The 24,384-nt window shown below is 35.6% G+C and overlaps 1 protein-coding gene across 8 annotated transcripts in view; it reads left to right on the top strand.

Annotated features, from left to right (window-relative positions):
• Positions 1 to 24,384, top strand: part of SMARCA1 (SNF2 related chromatin remodeling ATPase 1) — a 150,778-nt gene that overhangs the window by 28,754 nt on the left and 97,640 nt on the right. For all 8 annotated transcript variants that reach the window (XM_081221470.1, XM_081221471.1, XM_081221472.1 and 5 more), the window contains 7 exons: positions 1,896 to 2,028; positions 2,626 to 2,774; positions 4,939 to 5,058; positions 12,393 to 12,503; positions 12,765 to 12,878; positions 22,087 to 22,209; positions 24,230 to 24,362. In XM_081221470.1, the coding sequence (XP_081077596.1) occupies positions 1,896 to 2,028; positions 2,626 to 2,774; positions 4,939 to 5,058; positions 12,393 to 12,503; positions 12,765 to 12,878; positions 22,087 to 22,209; positions 24,230 to 24,362 (883 nt within the window). The remainder of the gene's footprint in view (positions 1 to 1,895; positions 2,029 to 2,625; positions 2,775 to 4,938; positions 5,059 to 12,392; positions 12,504 to 12,764; positions 12,879 to 22,086; positions 22,210 to 24,229; positions 24,363 to 24,384) is intronic.

Consider the following 24,384-nt stretch of genomic DNA (forward strand, 5'->3'; position numbering starts at 1 on the left):
AACGTGAGTCACTGTGACTCAAGTTTTGAGATATATATAATTTCAGAAGTAAAAAGATACAACATAGCTATGCACTCAGAATCCCCGGAATTTATGGGACAACTGACTGTCTTTGGAAATGATTAAAGTCATATGCCAATGAGGCAGAGCTTAGAAGTCATCCCTTTTCTTTTATAATAGAGAATTGAAAATATTGACCATTGGGACATTTTAAAATCCACATGCTTTGGCATAATTGTTACTGCTTTAGGTACCAAACTGCATGTTTGATGTGACTAAGTAGGAGTAAGCCCCAGTAAGTGTTACTGAACTGGAAAACTTACTGGTAACACTTTATTTCCTTAAAAGTGTTAGAGGATAGCTGATCTTTCACGATTTACTGATTTGAGTTTGAAATGTAAATATGTGTAGGGGTGTTGCATTCTCTCTCAGTGTGCTGTGTTGAAACTGTTACTGGCTCTAGTGTTTTTATATTTAGTACAAGGGCTGTTTTGAACCCTGTTTCTTTGATTTGTTTTTCTCGACCAGCCTCCTCCCTTCACCTATTTGCTCTGGCAGCTTCTTGTGTTTTAAAAACACTCCCCCTGCAATGAACATTGTGGTACATGACTCTTTTTCTTTTTTTTTTTTTTTTTTTTTTTTTTTGCGGTACGCAGGCCTCTCACTGTTGTGGCCTCTCCCGTTGCGGAGCACAGGCTCCGGACGCACAGGCTCAGCGGCCATGGCTCACGGGCCCAGCCGCTCTGCAGCATGTGGGATCCTCCCGGACTGGGGCACGAACCCGTGTCCCCTGCATCGACAGGCGGACCCTCAACCACTGCACCACCAGGGAAGCCCACATGACTCTTCCTGAATTATGGTTTTCTCAGGGTATATGTTTAGCTTTTTAAGGAACCTCCATAATGTTCTCCATAGTGGCTGCTAAAAAAAAAAAAATGGTCATGAAGAACCTAGGGGCAAGACGGGAATAAAGACACAGACCTACTAGAGAATGGACTTGAGCATATGGGGAGGGGGAAGGGTAAGCTGGGACGAAGTGAGAGAGTGGCATGGACATATATACACTACCAAACGTGAAATAGATAGCTAGTGGGAAGCAGCCACATTAGCACAGGGAGATAAGCTCGGTGCTTTGTGACCATCTAGAGGGGTGGGATAGGGAGGGTGAGAGGGAGGGAGACGCAAGAGGGAAGAGATATGGGGACAGATGTATAACTGATTCACTTTGTTATAAAGCAGAAACTGACACACCATTGTAAAGCAATTATACTCCAATAAAGATGTTTAAAAAAAAAACAACAAAAACCAAAAACACTCCCCATAGTTGTTTATATGTTATCAGAACTTGCCACCTGTCACACCTTTACCAACTGTAAACCATAGGACCAGTTCAAGACCATACAGTAAGGGTATTAATAGCCCATTAATTTTTATGACCCTTTACTACAGATCCCTGAATTGCCTCAGTAAACAGAAAGAACTGCTTGCTGATGAGAGAAAGCTGACTTTTGCCACCAAAGCAACCCTTATTAACTACTTTGCCCCTCACTTAAAAAACTCCTTGCTAGTGTGGAAGATGTTTGTATTTAATGGCTTAAAGTTACTTAGTAACTTAGTCCAGAAGCTTTCAGCTCTCTTTAGTCCTCATCTTAAAGGGGTTTTGTCTGTTGTCCTTCTGGAAATTTCCATTAATGGTACGGCAGAATATTTGCATATTTCTGTGTTCCCAGGGGTGTCTAGATATTCTTAATATTCTTTACCCTCGTTTCAAAAGTGGCAGGTCTAGAGAGAACAGGAACTAATTTTTATTTTAAGAATTTTATAGCATAAGCTGGCTATACCATACATTTTATCCAGAATACCCTATGTCTTATATTAGGATTTTTTTTTACTAGGATCGGGCACATCGTATCGGTCAGAAGAAGCCAGTACGTGTATTTCGTCTCATCACTGACAACACCGTTGAAGAAAGGATTGTTGAAAGAGCTGAGATAAAACTGAGACTTGACTCAATTGTCATACAACAAGGTATTTATACGTGTAAACTGAATTAGGTGTTTTTTTTGAAAAACACTTGCAATTTTCTTCAGAGGAGATTACTTTTAATGAAAGTTGACCAAAATCTGCAAACTTAGTAAAAGAAAAAAGTCAAATTTAAAAAAATGCTAATTTAAATCTGCCTATTTTGAAACCTGGCATTCAGTATATGGAGTAGGTACTTGAACATCACTAGCTTATAGCTGAATGTCAGTGGCATGTCTTTTGAAGTACTTGGTATTATTTAGGAGATAAAATGTTTGGTTTAAAAATTTTAAAACATGTATTAGAGGGTACCTTTTCATACAGAACAATTTGATCTGAGAAATGAAGTTTGAACATGAAAAAATGTTTCTGTCCTTTTATGTTTTAACTGAATTTTATAGAAGGAAATTCATATTGAAACAGAAGGTATGGTAGAGGAAAAACTTGCAGGGTTGTTCATTTAAAAAATTACTTTAAAGCTCACTAATATTCCGTTATAAAGTTTTACTTATGTTTAAATGTAGTAGTTTCTGATTAGAACTAATATGCTATGCTTTCTCTGGAATATCATTGAATATATACAACTTTCATTTTTATTATCAGGAAGACTTATTGACCAACAGTCTAACAAGATGGCAAAAGAGGAAATGTTACAAATGATACGTCATGGAGCCACCCATGTTTTTGCTTCTAAAGAAAGTGAGCTGACAGATGAAGACATTACAACTCTTCTGGAAAGAGGGGAAAAGAAGGTTAGTTAAAATGGCATTTTGTTTTCATGATGGATTGCTTTAACATCAGTTTATTTCAGCAGGATTATTGTAGTGTGTTGTTTCAAATGCATGTTTCAAATGACTCATGTTCTAAGAATTTGTAGATTTATATCCAGGGATAATTTAGGGATTTTTTTAGTTTAATTTTTGGTGAGAAGAGTAAGAACTAGATTTTAAAATTGAGTGACCTTATATCTCATGCTTATAATATTGGTATTTACTCTACTTAAAAGCCAAAAAAATTTTGTGTTTAATCACTTGTATCAGGACTGCATTTTTGTTACTTTTTTTGCATGGGATTAGAAATTATCTACTGATACATTGTGTTAACTGAAACTTTTGTGAACATTTTGTAAGATATTAAAGCATTATTTGTTGAAGTATAATAAGCTGTTTCAGAATATTGCAATTTTCTGTTGAATTTACCTTTTTTCACAAATTATTATGGATAATTTCAAACATAAGCAAAAGTAGACAGAATAGTGTAATGAACCCCCATGTACTTATCACCCGTTTCCAACAACCATCAACCAGTCCTGCCCCATTCACACTCCCAGTTCATTTTCCCCTTTCCTGGATTGTTTGAGAGCAAATCTCAGCCATATCATTTCAGATGTAAATATTTCACTATGTATTTATAAGGTATAAGAACTCTTTAAAAACATAACCATGATGGCATTGTCCCACCTGAAAAACCCCAATAATTCTTTAACAGCAAAAATCCAGTTATAATTCAAATTTCCAATTATCTCAGAAGTAGCTAAGCTTTTCTAAAACTTTTTTTAAAAATCAGAGTGCATATAAGGTCTATACACTGTCATTGGTTGATATGTCATGTGTATCTTTTTTAATCTGTAGGTTCTCCCTCCATTTATGTATTATTTCCCTTGTAATTTATTTGGTGAAGAAACTGGATTGTTTGCCTTTTGAGTTGCTCACAGTCTAGATTTTGCTGATTCCACCCCCACGGGGTATTTTACCATGTTCACTTATTTACTGTATTTACTGTAAATTGGTCGAATTTACTCCTCAGACTATTTTTTGTTTCTGAGGCTATATCTCCATACATTTATATTATAGCCCCAGGACTTATTTATTTTATAACTGACCTCCCACCCCCCACCTCTAGCAACCAGCCAATCTGTTCTCTGGGTCTATGAGTTAGGTTTTCTTTTTTTTTTAGATTCCACATATCAGTGAGATCATATGGTATTTTTCTTTCTCTGTCTGACTTATTTCATTTAGCATAATAGCCTCAAGGTCCATCCACGTTGTCTCAAATGGCAGGATTTCCTTCTCTTTAATGGCTGAGTAATATTCCATTGTATACATTTACACCACATTTTCTTTATCCATTCATCCATGATGGACACTTAGGTTGTTTCCATGTCTTCGCTATTGTAAATAGTGCTGTAACGAACATGGGGGTGCAGCTAGGTATCTTTTCAAGTTAGTGTCTTCATTTCCTTCAAATAAATTCCCAGGAGTGGAATTTGGAATTGCTGGATCATATGGTAGCTCTATTTTTAATTTTTTGAGGAACCTCCATATTATTTCCTACATTGCCTTAACCAATTTACATTCCCACCAACAGTGTAGGAGGGTTCCCTTTTCTCCACATCCTCTCCGGCATTTATTATTTGTAGATTTTTTGATGATGGCCATTCTAACAGGTGTGAGGTGATATCTCATTGTAGCTTTGATTTGCATTTCCCTGACAATTAGTGATATTTAGTACCTTTTCATGTATCTGAGGTCATATGTTGGAATTTGAACAATCTTGTGTTACTGTGTTTCATGTTAGTGTGCAAATGTGTTGTTTAATCCAAGTTTGCCTTTGTTTTAGTATTAGCCATGTGTCCCATTAAAATTATGCAGCAGAAATTATAATATGGCTACATTTTCAATGACAAAAGATTTTAAAGAAAGCCTAAGTGAGAACACTTAAGAACCATTTAAGTATTTAAAATACTTGGGGCAAATTAAATTTATATTCAAGTTTGATGTTAACATTGCATTATTACCTTGTAAATTAACAGACTGCATATTTCATATCAAAACCTGACTTTTAAAAAGAGAAAATCCACAGATTTTTATAAGTAATTCAGTGATAATTTTCTAATTTCAATGCATTCAACTTTAGACTGCAGAGATGAATGAACGCTTGCAGAAAATGGGAGAGTCTTCTCTGAGAAATTTTAGAATGGACACTGAACAAAGTTTGTACAAGTTTGAAGGAGAAGATTATAGAGAAAAACAGAAGGTAACTTTTTACCCTCAACCATTAGATTCTCAAATTAGCATTTCTTCCCGTAACAATTATATATTTAACAAAACAGTGGCACTTACCTATCACAATACTGTGCTATAGAGTGAAAGTGATGTATGTCAAAATGATCTTATCTAAGGGCTGGTTTATTATTATTATTATTACCACCACCATCAACATCATTTTTGCTGTTGCTGCTACTACCTCTACCACCACTTTTGTTTTTGAGAAGCAGTATAGGATGTGGTTGAATTCCTGGATTCTAAAGCTGAAATCACAACTCGATCACTAATTAAGTGACTTAAATTATTTTTTTATTGAAATATAGTTGATTTACAATGTTGTGTTACTTTTAGGTATACAGCAAAGTGATTCAGTTATACATACATGTGTATTTTTTTCAGATTCTTTTCCCTTATAAGTTATTACAAAATTTTGAGTACAGTTCCCTGTGCTGTACAGTAGGTCTTTGTTGGTTATCTATTTTATATGTAGTAGTGTGTATATGTTAATCCCAAACTCCTAATTTATCCTTCCTCTCCTTTCCCCTTTGGTAACCATAATTAAGTGACTTTGGATAATCAGTTTTTTCACCTATCAAATGGAGGTTGGAGTAATTACATTATAGAGTAATTAGAACAAAATATATAGCACTTAGTATTAATTATATTAGTAATAATATTATTGTTAACATATAGTTACTTAAATGCCAGAAGGACTTTGTTACAGGTGATCTCATTTATAAAAGAATGCCTTGTAATATACTTCATGGGCAACAAAGGTCTCTTGAAGAAATGGTAATTTTATTTATTTTGTCTGTTTAGACTGAAATTATGGCTGTAATTTTAAAAACTTTTAATTTTGAAATAACTTCAGACTTTATTGCAAAAATAGTAAAGAGTTCACATACATCCTTCACTCAGCTTCCCCTAATGTTAACAATTTACTTAATAATATTACAGTGATCAAGTCCAGGAAATTAACATGTTTTCCCCCTAATGTCCTTTCCCTGTTCCAGGGTTTATAATCCAGGATCCCACATTGCAGTTTTTAAAAACAGAGTTTTATTTTTAAGAGCAGTTTTAGGTTCACAGCAAAATCAAGTGGAAAATACAAAGACTTCCCATATTCCATCTGCCTCCCCCCAACAGCTTCCTCCACTGTCAACATCCCACACCAGTCGAACCTACACTGACACATCATCATTCAAAGTCCATCGTTTACATTAGGATTCACTTTTGGTGTTGTACAGTCTGTGGGTTTGGATAAATGTATAAATGACTGGTATCCACCATTATGATATCCAGAATAGTTTCACTGCCCTAAAAACCCTCTGTGTGCTGCCTGTTAATCCCACCCTCCTGTCAACCCCTAGCAACAACTGATCTTTGCACTTTCTCCATAGTCTTGCCCTTTCCAGAATATTATATAGTTGGAATCATACAGTATGTAGCCTTTTCCGATTGGCTTTTTTCACTTAGTAATATGCATTTAACGTTCCTTCATGTCTTTTCATGGCTTGATAGCTCATTTCTTTGTAGTGTTGAGTTATATTCCATTTTCTGGATGTACTACAGCTTATTTATGCATTTATTTACTGAAGGACATCTTGGTTGCTTCCAAGTTTTGATAATTATGAATAAAGCTGCCATAAACATTTATGTGCAGGTTTTTGTGTAGATATAGATTGTCAACTCCTTTGGGTAAATCCCAAGGAGCACGATTATTGGATTGTATGGTAAGAGTATGTTTAATTTTGTAAGAAACTGCCAACCTGTCTTCCAAAGTGGCCATACTATTTTACATTCTCGTGGGCAGTGAATGAGAGTTCCTGTTGCACCACATTCTCACCAGCATTTGGTGTTGTCAGTGTTCTGGATTTTTGCCATTTTAGTAGGTGTGTAGTAGTATGTCTTTGTTTTAGTTTGCATTTCACTGATGACATATGATGGGGAGCATCTTTTCATTTGCTTATTTGCCATCTGTATATTTCATCGGGGAAGTGTCTCCTCAGATCTTTTGCCCATTTAAAAATCAGAATGGTTGTTTTCTTATTGTTGAGTTTTAAGAGTTCTTTGTATATTTTGGAAAATAGTCTCTTATCAGATATGTCTTTCGCAAACACTTTCTCCCAGTCTGTGGCTTGTCTTCTCATTCTCTTGACCCACATTGCATTTTGTTGCTGTGTCTCCTTGGTCTCTTCTAATCTGTGATAGTTCTCAGTCTTTCTTTGTTTTTCATGACCTTGACCCTCTTGAAGAGTATTGTTCAGTCGTCTTGTAGTTTGAATCTCACTTTGGGGTTGTTCGACTTTTTTTTCATGATTTGATTGACATTATGCATTTTTAGCAAGAATGTGTTGGAAGGGATGTTATGTCTTTCTCAGTACATCATACCAGGGAACATATGACGTCACTATGTCATGTTACTGGCGACAGTAACCTTAATCACTTTGTTGAAGTGATGTCTGCTGGGTTTTTCCACTGTAGAGTTCCCATTTTTCCCTTTGTAACTGATAAGTATCTTGGTGGGGGGAGATAAGCCTCAAATTTTTGCCCACTGGTTTTAGCACCTCTTGGTGGAGTTTGCCTGCAATAGTTATTGTGGTGTTTACTTAACGGTAATTTTGTATTTCCTTCATTCCATCTACATTTATTAACTGGGATTTTTCTGTAAGGAAGAGCTGTCCCTTCTCCACATTTATTTATGTACTCATTTATTTATATCAACATGGACTCAAGGAGAGTTATTTTTTGAGTTATAATACAATTCTATCATTTTTATTTTGTTACTCAAATTATTCTATAAAGCTGTTATATTTTTTAACTGACAGAATGAATTTTTTTAAATAAAAAAGCGTATTCTTGGGTATTGATTTTACTGAAAAATCAGAGGTGAGCCATTTTAATTTGCATTGCAACTAGTATGTTGATAATGCTTTGTTGATATCATTATTTCTGGTTAGTTTTTAGTATCTTGACCAAAATCTATGTGGTTATTCTATCTATAACCTTAATTCAGACTACTTATGGCTTACTCTGAGGAGATGGAGGTGATAGCCTACATACACAGAGTGGAAACTGCCTTCCTAATATGCTTTTTAGATCTCATTATGTGATATGAATTTTATTAATTTTACAATTATTCCTGTGAGCTTCTTGTTATTATAAGTGTTTTATAAAATAACAGTGAAAAGTCTAAATATCAGTGGTGCTTCCTACCTACATTCTTAGAGGAAAATTAGGCTTAGTAAAATATTTGTCCATTTCTAATATAACAAGTTTTCTTGTGTTTCTAATTCTAGCAAAATAATGATGTACAGATATAAAGAAATTTTAATGATAACAATTATGATGACTTTTATAATTGACTGACTAAATCAGATATTTTTCTGAATATTCTGAGTTGAAATTATATTTTATTATGTCTTTTTCCATATTTTCTAGATAGGTTCATAAAATAAGTTCATACTGTCCTTTGAAGAGAATTGAAAACCTGCAAGAATGTTGTTCATACCTATGGAAATTGCACAGTGAGGTAGATTTTCATATAAGATTTGTCGAACCAGTTGTATTAGTTTATAACCATACCTGGTGAATTAAGTCATAATGACTGAAATTAATTCTGAATAAATTAACCTGAAAAAGTTTGTATTAATGTAGTCTTATCTAAAATAAACTAATTCAGCATGATTTATTCTGTTTTTGAAAGTCCAGGAATTGGCCTTTAATACTTATTTCAAATTTGAATATCTAAACCTTCAAACAAGTATAGGTTAAATGGCCAAATGCATTACTTTTAGAAAGTTAAGTTATTATTGATTTTTCATCCCAATTGAGACAAATAAATATTGGTTATTAAAAAATATCTTTTTGGGCTTCCCTGGTGGTGCAGTGGTTTAGAGTCTGCCTGCCGATGCAGGGGACACGGGTTCGTGCCCCGGTCCGGGAAGATCCCACATGTCGTGGAGTGGCTAGGCCCGTGAGCCATGGCCATTGAGCCTGTGTGTCCAGAGCCTGTGCTCCGCAATGGGAGAGGCCATGACAGTGAGAGGCCCACGTACCGCAAAAAAAAAAAAAAAACATATATATATATATATATATATATATATATCTTTTCTATTACTGTCATCTCACATTAACCCATCTGAGGGGAAAAAGAAAACAAAACTCATCATCTTACATAACTCACATTATCCATCTTGTGAACTTTTAGAGGTAAAAGAGACATTTAGTCTAACTTTGTTTGTGATTAAGAAATCCCATCTATAGCATCTAGGACAGTTATCTAGCCTCTGTTTTTTTTTCTTACCCCCATCCAGCCTCTGGTTGAACTCGGTCATGGGTCATGTTGGGATTCTTACTCAGGATATTTCATTTCACTGTGTTATATTCTCTGGTTCTCAGAATACTTCTATTTTTAAAAAATATTTATTTATTTGCTTGCACCAGGTCTTAGTTGTGGCACACAGGCTCCTTAGATGAGGCAGGCGGGCACCTTACTTGTGGCACATGGGCTCCTTAGTTGAGGCAGGTGGGCTTCTTAGTTGGAGCATGCAAAAAACTCTTTAGTTGTGGCATTCAAACTCTTAGTTGCAGCATGCATGTGGGATCTAGTGCCCTGACCAGGGATCGAACCTGGGCCCCCTGCATTGGGAGCACAGAGTCTTATCCACTATGCCACCAAGGAAGTCCCTCAAAATACTTCTTATTTGGCTTATAAGCTCCTTGGTGGAAGAGATTGTTTTATTCATTTTTGTATCCTTGACGCTTGCAAATAGGTACTTAAGACATATTTGTTAAATTATATTGAGTAGCAATCTACTTTCTTGTGACTTTCCATGTTGGTTTTAATCTTATGGATCAACAAAGAACTGTTTTTTTCTATCTGATAGACTTTTCCATATGTGGATGCCACCATTTTGTCTTTAGTCTTTACTTCTCTAGGCACAGAGTTTATGATTTCTAACCATTCTAGTCATCTTAGTTTATCATCCACTCTTAAAATGTGATAACAAGGTTAGAACTCAGCCTGTAGATGAGGTCAAATAGAGTGGGACCATTAACTGTATTGGATTGGCCAAAAAGTGCCTTCGGTTTATAAGTAAAAATAAAAGACCCATTTTTCATTTTCACCAAGAACTTCATTGAACAACGTATTCACCCTGTTGTTTCACTACCTTCTGGCATTTTTCAGGCAACTTCATAATTCCATCTTCCCAAAACTTTTTATCTTTTTGAGCAGAGAACTGTTCAAGGTTCCTTTTACAGTCTTCCAGGGAATTGAAATTTTTTCCATTAAGAGAATTTTGTAAAGACCAAAATAATTGGAAATCTGAAGGTGCAATGTCTGGTGAATACGGCAGATGAATCAGAATTTCCCAGCCAAGCTGTAACAGTTTTTGTCTGGTCCTCAAAGAAACATGTGGTCTTGTGTTACCCTGATGGAAGATTATGCATTTTCTGTTGACTAATCATCGAGTGCTGCTTTCAGTTGGTCTAATTGGGAGCAGTACTTGTTGGAATTAATCGTTTGGATTTTCAGAAGGAGCTCATAACAGAGGACTCCCTTCCAATCCCACCATATACACAACGTCACCTTCTTTGGATGAAGACTGTTGGTGTGGTTGGTGGTGGTTCATTTCACTTGCCCCACGATCTCTTCCATTCCACATTACTGTACAGTATCCACTTTTCATCACCCGTCACAATTTGTTTTAAAAATGGAACATTTTCTTTATGTTTAAGTAGAGCAGAAATATGGTCAAGAAGGTTTTTTTCGCTTAACTTATGTGGAACTCAAACATCAAAGCGATTCACATAACCAAGCTGGTGCAAATGATTTTCAGTGCTTGTTTTGGATATTTTGAGTATGTTGGCTAGCTCCCACATGGTATAATGTTGATTGTTCTCAATAACTCGATTTGATCGCTATCAACTTCAACTGGAACACCTGACTGTGGAGCATCATCCAGTTAGAAATCTCCAGCACGAAACTTCGCAAACCACTTTTGACACGTTCGATCAGTCAAAGCACCTTCTCCATACACTGCACAAATCTTTTTTTTGCATTTCAGTTGCATTTTTACCTTTCTTGAAAAATAACGCATAGTATGCTGGAAATGTTGCTTTTTTTCTTCCATCTTCAATGTTAAAATGGCTACACAAAAATTCACCAATTTTGATGTCTTTTTTTTAAATGCATGCTGATATGACAGCTGTCACATACAATCTAACAGAATTGTTTCAAATGAAGTTAAAGACAACTAAGTGCTACTAGAGCCATCTTACAGAAAAAAACAAACAAAACTTTTAGCCAACCCAATAGATTAATGGCCTCTTTTGTGTAAAAGTACTAGGCTAGGCACTGTGAAATCAAGAAAAATATCTGAACTAGAAAAGCATACCTACAGACTCCAGAACTTTATATTGTCACTTTTGTATATTGACTTTTAAATTGCATTTTCTAGCTGATATTGGGGTAAAATTTTGTAAGGCTACTAAATCATTGTTCACACCACTTTGGATATTTAATAATAACTTATATTTAACTCTTGGCAGTTTACCTAATGCTTTCACGTATATGGTCACATTTAATCCTCAGAGTAGGTATTATTATTATTCCCATTTTACAGATGGAGAAAATAATTTCTTCAAAGTTATACAGTTGGTAAAGTGGCAGAACCTGGTTTCAAATTCAGGTTTTTCTGATTCCACTGGCTTTTCCCACAGCTACCTTACCAAGAGGTCTTATTTTAAAATTTCTCTTGATTTGAAGGGCTATATGGCTGTCATGTTGATATTCATTATTTATGCCTTTCAGCTATTTTCTAATTCATACACTTAACACAGTTACCAGAATCAATATTAGTCTTCCTCCTATATTAGACGCTATTTATTTATTTTGACATAAAATATTAACCAGATTATGCAAATTCTTCTCAATTACTAAGGAAGAGCTAAGTTTCAAACTTACTTAAAAAAAAAAAGAAAACCATCCTTGCACTTGCACCTAAACTTGGTATACAGTATGAGATTTTGGAACTTGGGATGTATAACTGTGACTTATAAAGCAAGTTTTTTTTTAATTGAAGTATAGTTGATTTACAATATTGTGTTAGGTTCAAGTGTACAACAAAGTGATTTAGTTATTATTTTTTTTCAGATTCTTTTGGGGTGCATGTATCTTTTCCAATTAGAGTCTTACAAAGCAAGTTTTGATTCTTCCTAATGGCTTTTGTTTTCTCACACTTCTACAACCTTGATGTGCTTGATATTTATAAAACAATTTGGAATTATTAAACTCCTCATTCTTGTTTTCGTGTATAGCTTGGAATGGTGGAATGGATTGAACCTCCCAAACGAGAACGCAAAGCCAACTATGCGGTGGATGCCTACTTCAGAGAGGCTTTACGTGTTAGTGAGCCAAAGATTCCAAAGGTAAAGCAGTATGAGGCCAGGTTTTATGTCCTACAGTAGAATTCTCTTGTAACGTGGTCTCTGATTCAGATTTACTTATATTAGTGCTAAATCTTAGTCCCTAAAATATAACAGTACAGAAGAGTACTTGATATGCTCCAGCCATATAAATGGATTCCATTGTATTTATTTTTCTGTATATAAAAGAAATAATAAAAGATAAGTATGTTCACTTCATGTACTGAAAACAAATATATATGTAATGCATTTTCTCCCCCGCAGGCTCCACGACCTCCCAAACAGCCAAATGTTCAGGATTTTCAGTTTTTCCCACCACGCTTATTTGAGCTCCTTGAAAAGGAAATTCTTTATTATAGGAAGACCATAGGCTATAAGGTAATTTTTCAGTTTTTTGGATTAGCATAATACAATCTTTTAAGCTAATATAATGTATCAAGCTAGACTAGAAAGTGTTCCATTTTAATGTGAGAGAACTTAAGAGTAAGTCAAAATAGTGGTGTTTTTAAAACCAAAGAGGAGGTTTAACTAGAAGCAAAGCATCAAGCTACCCAATCACCAGTAAGATCATCACTAAATGAGATTAGTGGAGAATTATCCAATATTTCAAAATAGTAATACCATTTTAATAATGCTCATGTTCAAGTGCTCAAAGAATATGTAGAATAAACAATAGGTATGTTTAAATAGAAGTGAATGTATGATAGATGATAGGAAATTTTTGATTATTTTCCTCAAAATGACCAAGAAATAGTATTTTTGTGTTTATTGCTCATAGATTGATAGAAGCCCTGTTGGTGGTTAGTAGATTGTGGTCACTTAGGTGTTAAAATAATGATAAACACGATAATGAATTATAAAACTTAAAAATGATCTTTTGGAATTCAAATTTCTTATATAGGTAGATAAGGACCTATTTCTAGTGAGTGAAATATAATGTTTGTCATACTTACAGCTATCACATTGAGAGATTAAGCATACCAGGTTATTTCTGTATGTTGAAATTGGCTTCCTAGTGAGTGGAAAGGGATGACCAAATAATAATCAAAAGTATGAAAAAAATTATAAAAGTATTAACACTGTTATAATTTTATGAAGATTTCTGTTTTATGAATTGTAAGCTGTGTTTTAAAATTTATTTTGTGAACCTTTATCACAAGTGGAACTGTGACCAGTTATTTTGATTAGTAACTGTAATATGCCTAGAAAAGCTCCATATACATATAAGATATTTAGTGAGTTAATATTTTGGAACTGAGGGAAGAGACATGGGGACGTATGTATATGTATAACTGACTCACTTTGTTATAAAGCAGAAACTGACACACCATTGTAAAGCAGTTATACTCTAATAAAGAGGTTAAAAAAATATTTTGGAACTGAGTGAATCTCTAGAGTGTTTCTACTGTTTGTCCAAAGTGGGAGCACTGTCATTTGAAATAGAGCAAAAAAGTTTTGCTTGCTATTTATGTACCAAAGTTTAGATATATATAAATAGGGACAAGAAACTTAAGGTGAATATAAGTGGAAATATATATAAATAGGAACAAGAAAGTTAGGGTGAATATAAGTATAAAAATATATAAATAAAGTGGTTAGTTATAATCTGGTTAGAGAAATATGATTAAATTTGAATGTATTTAACCAACAGGACTGGATAAAATCCTTCTTAGGAAGTTGTAGAAGAGTACAGTAATCATGGTTGAACATCGGATGAGGCATAAAACCAGTTTCAAAGAAAGTGAAAACAGCAATATGTTAGAAGAAACAGGCAAGTTATAGGTTTAAAATGTATAATAAAAATAGTAAAATTAATAAAGTAGTGAATAAGATTTCACGAGGTAAACAAATATATACATGATCCCACTAAGAATTATTAAACATTTTAGGTTTAGATCATTATTTTCTGTTAACTTTTTTTTTTTTTTTTTGTGGTACGCGGGCCTCTCACTGTTGTGGCCTCTCCCGTTGCGGAGCACAGGCTCCGGACGCGCAGGCTCAGCAGCCATGGCTCACGGGCCCAGCCGCTCTGCGGCATGTGGGATCCTCCCGGACCGGGGCATGAACCCGCGTCCCCCTGCATCAGCAGGCGGACTCTCAACCACTGTGCCACCAGGGAAGCCCTCTGTTAACTTTTATTGACTATCATTAGTGAGACTTAAAAGGAGAATTAAATTGAAATGTTAGACCTCAGTAATCAACCAAAATCTGTGTAGAGCATCTTATAATTGAATAAATGCTTTACCACATACTTCATTTGATTTCTTAGAAACCCTGTGAGATAGGTTTATTACCTCTATATAATAGGTGAGGAAACAAGTTCAGTGAGGTTAAATGACTTGTTCAAGGTCAGGTAGCTAACAGAGTTGCCGAGGGTGCTGGTCTCAAACACAGGTTCTGAGCATTCAAATGCTATGCTCTTTCCACTCAGACGTTCTGGGCTATTTCTGCAGCTGACATAACTCTGCTTCTTTCTGCAGCCCTAAATAAGGACTGTGTTTACAGTGGTTTGACATGTTGTTTGGGAGGTGAGCCAAGTGGTAGTCAAGTAGCAGCAATAAAAAAATCACCTCTGCTAATATAACTGTTTATGCTCCTTCTTTAGAGATACTGAAATTCTGTTCCCTGTGATAATACCGTGCCCACCACATTCTCGCCACAGCTCTGGTTTTAATGTAAATAGTGCCTTTCATTACAGGCAGTTTGTGGTTAAGGGTCAGGGTCTTACATGACAGTTGGGTGATGGCCAGCTGGAAGGAGATGGAGGAGAGAGGAAACCTTAGAAGAGGGAGGAATGAAGGGACAGCTGCGAAGGGTGATAGGAAGGAGGAAGGTGCGAGAAGAGAGGAAAGGGATGAGTGAGCAGAGGGGAGATGGCATGGCATCCATGCTATGGCACCTTACTGTTTTCTGTTCCTCACCTCCCGGAGAGAAGTGACTGGAGAGGGAGTGTGAGTGAAAGGAGGACTTTTTCATTTAATACATATTTATCGAGTGCTCCCCTATGCCAGGTCCTATGTCAAGGTCTGAGGATAAACTGACGAATAAGACAGAGGGGGTTCCTCAGTGCACAGTACTTACGTTCTAATGGAAGAGACAGACATTAGGCTGAAAGCACAGCGTAGTGACGTTATTTGTTTTCAGTACTTACAAAGGGTGCTATGAGGGATCATAACGTGGGTATCTAGTGTGGAGTGGGAGATCAGGGAGGTGGTCCCTAAGGACCACCATTTAAGTTGAGATCAGGGAGATGCACAGGAATTAGCCAAGTGAAGTGTGGGACAGAAGCGTTCAGGTGGGGGAGCCACAGGTACAAACGTGTTGTGGTAGGAAGGAGGATTGCCCCTTCAGAAACTGAAAGAAGGCCAGTGTTGCTAGGGAGTGGTGAGAAGGAGAATGACTTGAGATGAAACTGGTGAGTTGGTTAAGTTGGATCATGTGGAGCACTGAACATTAATTATAGGTCATATTAATTAGGTTGAACTTCAGAGCAAAGAAAGCCTTTGAGATGTTTTTAAGGCAGAGGGGTAGGTGGGTGATGGAATAATAACAGCAGATAGTTATTTAGTCCTTACTTGTGTTGCTTACTCTTCTTAGTTGTTGAAAAATGATTAGCTCAGTATTCTCAGAAGAGCCCTGGAACTACATACCCATTTTACAGGTGGGGAAACTGAGGCATACAGAGGTTGAGTAATTTGCCCTGAGTAATTTGCTCAAGGTCAAACCACTTATAAGAGGTAGAATATGATCAGACTTACATTTTTAAAAATCACTCTGGGCTTCCCTGGTGGCGCAGTGGTTGAGAGTCCGCCTGCTGATGCAGGGGACGCGGGCTCGTGCCCCCGTCCGGGAAGATCCCACATGCCACGGAGCGGCTGGGCCTGTGAGCCATGGCCGCTGAGCCTGTGCGTCTGGAGCCTGTGCTCCACAACGGGAGAGGCCACAACAGTGAGAGGCCTGCGTACCGCAAAAAAAAAAAAAAAAAAAAAAATCACTCTGACTGCAATACAGAGAATGGTGAGTTTCTCCAGGGAAACCAGCCAGGAGGCTGCTGCAGTGTGAAGATGAAAAGATGGTGGTGGCTGGGAGTGTGGTGGTGGCAGTGGGGGTGGAAGGAGAATCGACCCCCTACCACTCCACTCCTAGCCCCATGCTCTCCTCAGCCCCATCCTGGATTGCCTTTGTATTGTCTTAAGATGTGCCTTGATCCTCTGTATGCATACTTAGCTGGGGATTTACAAGACAAAGAAGAATACATTCTGGATGTTGGTTCTTTCTGAACCTTGTCTCTTCATTCTTTACCAGGGGCTACAGACCTGAGCTAAGGTGGGTGCTTTAATTGGGTGGGTCTCGTGTTTGAGTACAGTTGTCCCTCGGTATCTGCGGGACATTGGTTCCAGAAGCCCACAAAGATACCACGATCCATGAATGCTCAAGTCTCTTATATAAAATGGTGTAGTATTTGCATGTAACCTATGCAAATTCGCCCATATATTTTACATCATCTGTATATTACTTATAATACCTAATACAATATGATTGCTATGTAAATAGGTATAAATACAATGTGAATCTTATGTATATAGTTGCCAGCATGCAGCAGATTCAAGTTTTGCTTTTTGGAACTTTCTGCAATTTTTTCCTCAAATATTTTTGATCTGAGGTTGCTTGAATCCACAGATGCAGAACCCGCGGATACGGAGGGCTGACTGTATAGACAGATGAGCATGGCATGTTAATCACTTGCAAAAGCTTCCTATAAAGGACGATATGATATTGATAAGTGTTGGGCATATCTTCTCAAGGATTCCTAGCATTGATTTTTTCCCCCTACTAAACCTCCAGAAAACTAACCCAAGCCACAATATGATTGGAACAATAGTTTGTTCTCAGATGCACAGGACTGCTGTAGTGGAGTTTCCTGATATTCTCTACGTAGTTAGGTTCTCAAAAAGGGACTCCTTTCCCTCTTTCTGCTTAAATGATTGTTAGCTCAGGGGAGGGAGGTTTTGTCTGAAGCCGGGGGCATTGTGGTGCATCGTTCCATTTTGTCCATTTTGAGTCCCCACTGTCACATTCTGTAGTGACTTGGAGTGTGGTTAGTGAAGGGCTCAGTAGGCTTGAAGCAGTTGGTAAACAGCATTTTTCTTCAGGGCCTGCTTATTTGCATTTTTATTTTCTGTTTTGTTTTTTCCCCTCAATACTCAGCACAACAAGGTCACAGCAGTATTCCTGATAATAAGATCTGGAATTAAAGAGTTCTGTTTTATTTGAGGCTGAGAGAAGTAGTTGTTTGTTTTGTCCTAACCACTTGGTAGATAGCTGTGCCAATTTTCCCTGCTGTCTAAGCTCTGACCTTGTTGCAGGTTAGACGTATTCAGAAGCTTCATTGCTCTTGTGACTTAAGGGAGTTACTTAATGCTTTTAATCACTTGCTCACTAAAACCCTTCCATTGGAAGAAGGTGACTGAATTGAAATTTCAATAGCAGAATTTTAAAAATCCGGAGTATCCAAAAGTCCCATTGAGTCCAAGACATGGAATGAAAGAGTTTTGCCATATTAGACGCTGAAGAAAGCTGTAGGACATTCTAATATATATATATCTTCAATAAAAATTCTTTGGGGGGGATATAAACATGTGACAAATGCAGGAAGTTCTATAATCTTTGTGAGTTTCCGTAATGTGTCATTGTGGGCCACCTGTTTTGCTGTGGTAGAATGAAAATACAGTGAGCTGATTTCAGGTTACTACTTTTATTTTGTGTGTTGTCACATTTAATTCAGTATTCCATATTTCTATGAAATGCTTGCTGAAGCTCCTAAGAAACAAGACCCCCCAAAAAGTTTTTCACTTTTCCATGGAACATAGCTGTTAATCACAAATTCCTTACTATCTGACTAGAAATCCAAATAATAATTGAGCTGTTTCCTTGAAAGATAACTTCTTGTATATTAAGTGTTACTGGGGGTCATCAGTAATAAATACAGTATGAGTACTTGAGATACCATCTAGGTACCTGTTTAGTACTATTGGCCTATAATTCATCTACTTAATTCTTTTATAGCACTTTGAAATCACTCTAGGAAGCTAAATGCCGATAAAACCCCGTGAGGTAAAAAATGAATACATTTTAAAAGTAATAAATACTAAGAAGGAGATTATTTGTAGGAAGAGATACAGGAATTTTGGAATTATGAGTCATTTCTAATTCTAAAAATTTTAGCAGTTTATTTGAGTAATTTTTAGAACTAAAATTGTAAATGTAACATTGATGAAGTCATTCTAAAGTTTTGCTGTATTAAAAATATGGGCAGTAGATCCTAAAATCTAATGGTATGATATAATATTCTGATTTTGCCTTTATTAAAGTTCAGGTGGAAAATTTTTAGTATTGAAGATATCTACATAGGAATAAAAAGTTTATTTTGTGTGAGTATATTATCCATTTTCTGTCATAAAATTAGATGTTTATGAAATATTTTGTTAAAGTATGGTTTGTCAGATATGGAAAGTTTGAAGCATTTTGGTAGAGAAATATCTTAAGATTAAAGAGATTTTCCTCAATGAAAGTTAAAATTTATGGCCAAAGTAATTTCACCAGCAACTGAAGGGGTCTGTTAAACTTTTAAAGCTATGTCTGTAATTTTTTTCAACATTTTATTATGAAAAATTTCCAAACAGAAAAACGTCAAAATAATTATACAGTGAACACCCATATACACACAACATATATTTTCCAATTTACATTTTACTGTATTTGCTTTATCAACTATTTGTCCATTTCTCCAGCTTTCTATCAAATGGATATCCTTCTTATTTCTTTATGCATTTCAAAGTTGCAGACATAAGTATATTTCACCCGGAAACACTTCAACGTGCATATCATTAGCCAGAGTTCAATATTTATTTGATTCTTTTTAAGATAAAAGTTATATACATTGAAATGTATAAATCTTGTGTGTCATTTGATGAATTTTGACAAATGCATACACCTACATAACTGAAGCCCCTATAAAGATATAGAAAGTGCCCCTTCCCAGTCAATCCTTATATTCATTCCCCAGACACAACCACTGTTCTGATATTATTTTCATCTATAGATTAGTTTTTTTGTTCTAGAGTCTCACATAAATGGAATCATTATTATGTGTAAGGCTTCTTTCACTTAGCATAATATTTTTGATATTCATCCATGTTGTCCCATTATCAATAGTGCATTCCTTTTTATTGACGAATACTATTCCATTGTAAGGATATACCACAGTTTGCTTATCCAGTCTCTTGTTGATGGACATCTGGACTGTTTTCTGGGTTTTGGCTCTTGTGAGTAAAGCTGCTATAAACATTCTCCTAAAAGTCTTTGTATAGATATGTTAGGAATGGAATTGCTGGTGTGCCTGTGATTTAAAAGTGAAATTTAGCTATTGAAAAAAGTTATTTTAAATCATGCATATCACTGGACTACATTTCATTTTTAATTTACACCTTCTTTTCCATTTCCATTTGCTACCATCCTAGGCCAGGTGATCATACGTCATTTCTAGATTACAACAGTTTAGCTGGTTCTCTTGCCTCTAGTCGCTTCCTCACTTCAATCCATCTAGCACAAGGCTTGCAGGTGAAAACAGTACTCCTTTGTTGAAAGATCTCCAATAGCTTGCTGTAGCCTACTGTGTAGTTTCAGAAGGCCCTCTAATTCTGTTTCCACCTGGCCTTGTTTCTTATCCCGTCTCAACATAAACCTTATATGCTCCTTCCTGTTTTTGCTTTCACCGTTTTTGCTTTACTGCTCCAGCCTAGAATATTCTTTCTCTCTTCTCCATCTCCCCACATTCTTATATTTCTTAGAGTATAGCTCAGAATTCCGCAACTAGGTTGTGAGCTCCTTGTGGGCAAGGACCATGTCCACTATTTTTTATATTCCAGTGAACATGTATCATAGTGCTATGGACAAAATAGACATTTAGTCAATACTTACTAATTTGATTGTCTCATACTGATGATTATGTACAAATGAATCTGTTTCTCAGTATGTCTTTTTAATGCCCAGTTAGTAGGTTTTATATTTAAACAACTATTGGATACAATAGTTTTAAAAATACTTATTTTTAAATTACAGTGCTATGGTTCAAACTCCATGAAATATGTATAACAATTAGAGAAATGTACTCTAGTATGTATTATAATCATGTTTTAGTAAAACCGTGACTATTTGATACCTCTAGAGGATGAGTCATTTATGATAGGTGTGCCTTCCAAACAGTGGAAGGCTTACTGCCAACCCTGTTCTTGCCATGTTTGATGGATGCTATAAAATGTACTATACATGTTATATACCTGCCCTCGTAAATCAGTGTGCTGCATTGTCACTGCAGATGCACATAAAAATGATGTGAGGCTTTGCGCTGAGTGACTTAGTTTATCACTCCATACAATGAATGCTGCTTTATACTGCTGAACTGTATGGGTTGTCTAAGTTCATGGTGACACACTGAGGCCCCTGGGGCTACAGTTTTGAGATACAAATGAGTGTCTTACTGCTTGCTTCCTTGTAGAGCTGAGCTTCTGTCCTCAGTCTTTTGAACTTGAGCTCTCTTCTTCTCAGTTGTCAGTGTATTGCAGCTCTGTATACTATGCAGAGCTGTATAGTATACACTATACCTTCTGTTGCTCACTGCTACTGTAGTTTTTTCCCCTTGACTGCAGGTCCCATCACAGCTGTTTGTGTGCTTTGCTTACTCCTTCCCTCTTATATATAGTCTCTATGTTTTCTCTTTTTTTGCTTCTTCATTATCCTGTCACTCTTTCAGTCTTTGCATTTTATGTGAAGATGCTGTCTCTTTCCATATCCTGGAAGGCAAAAAAAGTACTCCTTTCTTTTTGCACGTTGAACTGATTAGAGCATTGGATGCAATCTTCAGGTGCATTGCCACTTCTATACCCTGGTCTGTATTGCCAGGTGAATATGGGCTCTTTTTGTACTACCCAACTTTTTGTTTCTGGGCTTGAGATTTCATTGTATAATGTTGGTGTTGGAGATAATGATATTATTATTACCATGTATTACAATATCATAAGGATTTTTTTGTTCCACAGTGTAATTAAATCTAGAATATAATGGGCATTTAGCTGTAACTGGTTTTATTTGTTTTGTTTTGTTTTGTTTTGTTTTTGCGGTACGCGGGCCTCTCACTGTTGTGGCCTCTCCCGTTGCAGAGCACAGGCTCCGGACGCGCAGGCTCAGCGGCCATGGCTCACGGGCCCAGCCGCTCCCTGGCATGTGGGATCTTCCCGGACTTGGGCACGTACCCATGTCCCCTGCATTGGCAGGCGGACTCTCAACCACTGCGCCACCAGGGAAGCCCTGTAACTGGTTTTTAACTGTAAAATACCACGTGGCACATTTAAGAACAGTTTTACTTTGGTAATATCATGGTAGTAGAAATGTGGAGAGGATCATGTGTCATTCTGATATGACTTTATTTTGTTTACTGCTGAGATAACTCTAAATATTGATATAAGAATGTATACCCTTAATTAATTTTTCTCAACAGTTTACTCATAACACACCTCTTGATTCTTAGGTCCCAAGGAACCCTGATATCCCAAATCCAGCTGTGGCTCAAAGAGAGGAGCAAAAAAAGATTGATGGAGCTGAACCTCTTACACCAGAAGAGACTGAAGAAAAGGAAAAACTTCTCACACAAGTAACATATTTTAAGTGATTGAAATACTTCTAGTCAACGAATAGAAAAAAAGATATTATAAATTACACCTACTTTTTATTATATGGGCCTGGTACCCTGATTGGACACACCAACACAACTCAGGGCTATTTTGTAAACATACATTTAGACCAAATATCCCTATTTTTTTAAATTCCTTTTTTAGAATACACTCTTTTAGAAATACTAAAAAATACATAAATGCAAAATATAGGTGTCAATTATAAGAAATAAGACATGCATTTTATCAATTATAATAAAGTCAGTTAATCCACATATGAATCCTGATAGACAGTAATTACTAGCATATTCTTGAAAATTTAAATTTATTTTATTGATTGTGAACTGTCCTCTGAAATTATACTCTACTAATCTTTTATTTATGGAATGATTTCATAATTCTCAAAATGCCTTATATTCTTTCTTGAAAAGAACTTTAATACAATGATGAGAAATTTCTGAAACTATAGGAGGTGCTCATTGTATAGTTAAAAGCTAATAGTTAATAAGTAGGAAACATTTCAATTTGAACAACATATTAATGCTTTCTGGTCATTGTTGCTTTAATGAGTTTTACGAGTGTCATACTTCCAAAATAATCTGTAGAACATAAAAAGAATTACAGTGCAAAAGATCCTTGGAAAATAATACAGAAACGTGTACTGTATGTTACCACCTTAGTATAGAAAGTAGCTAGCAAGATTTATTTATTCAACAAATTCCTTTGAACAATATGCAAAGCACAGTGCTAGGAAATTTTCCACATTAATTATTGAAAGATAGTTTTTATATTTATATCTTATTTATTATATAGGTCTTTTCTTTGTTATAACATGTAATTTTATTGAATGAAGTTTTACAAGTTACATTCATAATTTTTGAGCCAAATGCCTGGAAGTCATAAAGTTTAGTTTGAAAATGTAATTGCAACTGGTTGAATATTAGGACTTACCACAGAATAAAATAAAACATTTAAATATTCATGATTTTTTTTCAAAATTTATTTCCTGAACACAAAAATAAAGTTATGGTCTTAGAATGTTACTTGGCTTGCAGTATATTGTGAATGTACAATTTATTGTGAATATACAGTCTCAACTGAGAAATTGCTTTAGTTTGTAATTAGAAACAAAATCAATTTTTTGCCCCTCCTAGTACTTGAAGTCATCTTTAATCACCTTTCTCTACTGCCCTAAATAATTAATCTTTTAAAAAATCATGGGAGTACAAAGGAACAAAATGTGGGGTAATCTAAAATCTTTATCAACTAATGCCTAGGGATAGAGTTTTGCTCTGTCAAGGGTATCACATTTATGTGGGTTGGGACATGAGGAGTGGAAGACAAAAATTTGATCTTGTGACTTCAGAGATATGCTAATAAATACCAAGGAGACTTAAAACACTGATTGGTCGAACTGTTCTATCTTTTAGGAAAGAAATTGAGCAGGCCCAATAACATTCTGTTTATTGAATCCTACTTATGAATATAATTTTGAACAGAAATTATTTGTTCACAGTAGTTTGGAATGATGTAAAGAGCTACAAAAATTTTTCTTCAGTCTTTTTTTTCCTTCATGTATTTTTTTGATTTAATGCATCCACATTTTTTCTTAATTTACATGGGAATAAGTCTGTTAAAAAAATGAAGTACTGGAATATCCAGGACTTCAGCATTTGCATTAGTATTTTAATTTTAATGCATTTGTATTTTAATGTAGTAGGCATCTATAAAGTACGGAGTTAAAAACTACACAATGTCTTGGAACTATAAATCAGTTTTTAGTACTTGGAGGCAAGTACATTCTCTTCATGATAGAAAAGCAGTTATTAATAACACTAACTCAACTTTTGATTCCAACATAAAAAACCTTGGATTTTATAAGGAGGAAAATTTCAAGTCTTTTGAACTGTTTTTAATGTATCGTTGTATAGAACTAAATAGAACAATATTTGGATTTGTTGATTTAACCTCTATTGATGATGCTTAATTTTTTGTTCACAGGGATTCACAAACTGGACTAAGCGAGATTTTAATCAGTTTATTAAAGCTAATGAGAAGTATGGAAGAGATGACATTGATAATATAGCTCGAGAGGTGGAGGGCAAATCTCCTGAGGAGGTCATGGAGTATTCAGGTTTGTATACAACTACAAAAAT

This window comes from Mesoplodon bidens (genome assembly GCF_964165515.1).
Source record: "Mesoplodon bidens genome assembly, chromosome: X".
Lineage (NCBI taxonomy): Eukaryota > Metazoa > Chordata > Mammalia > Artiodactyla > Ziphiidae > Mesoplodon > Mesoplodon bidens.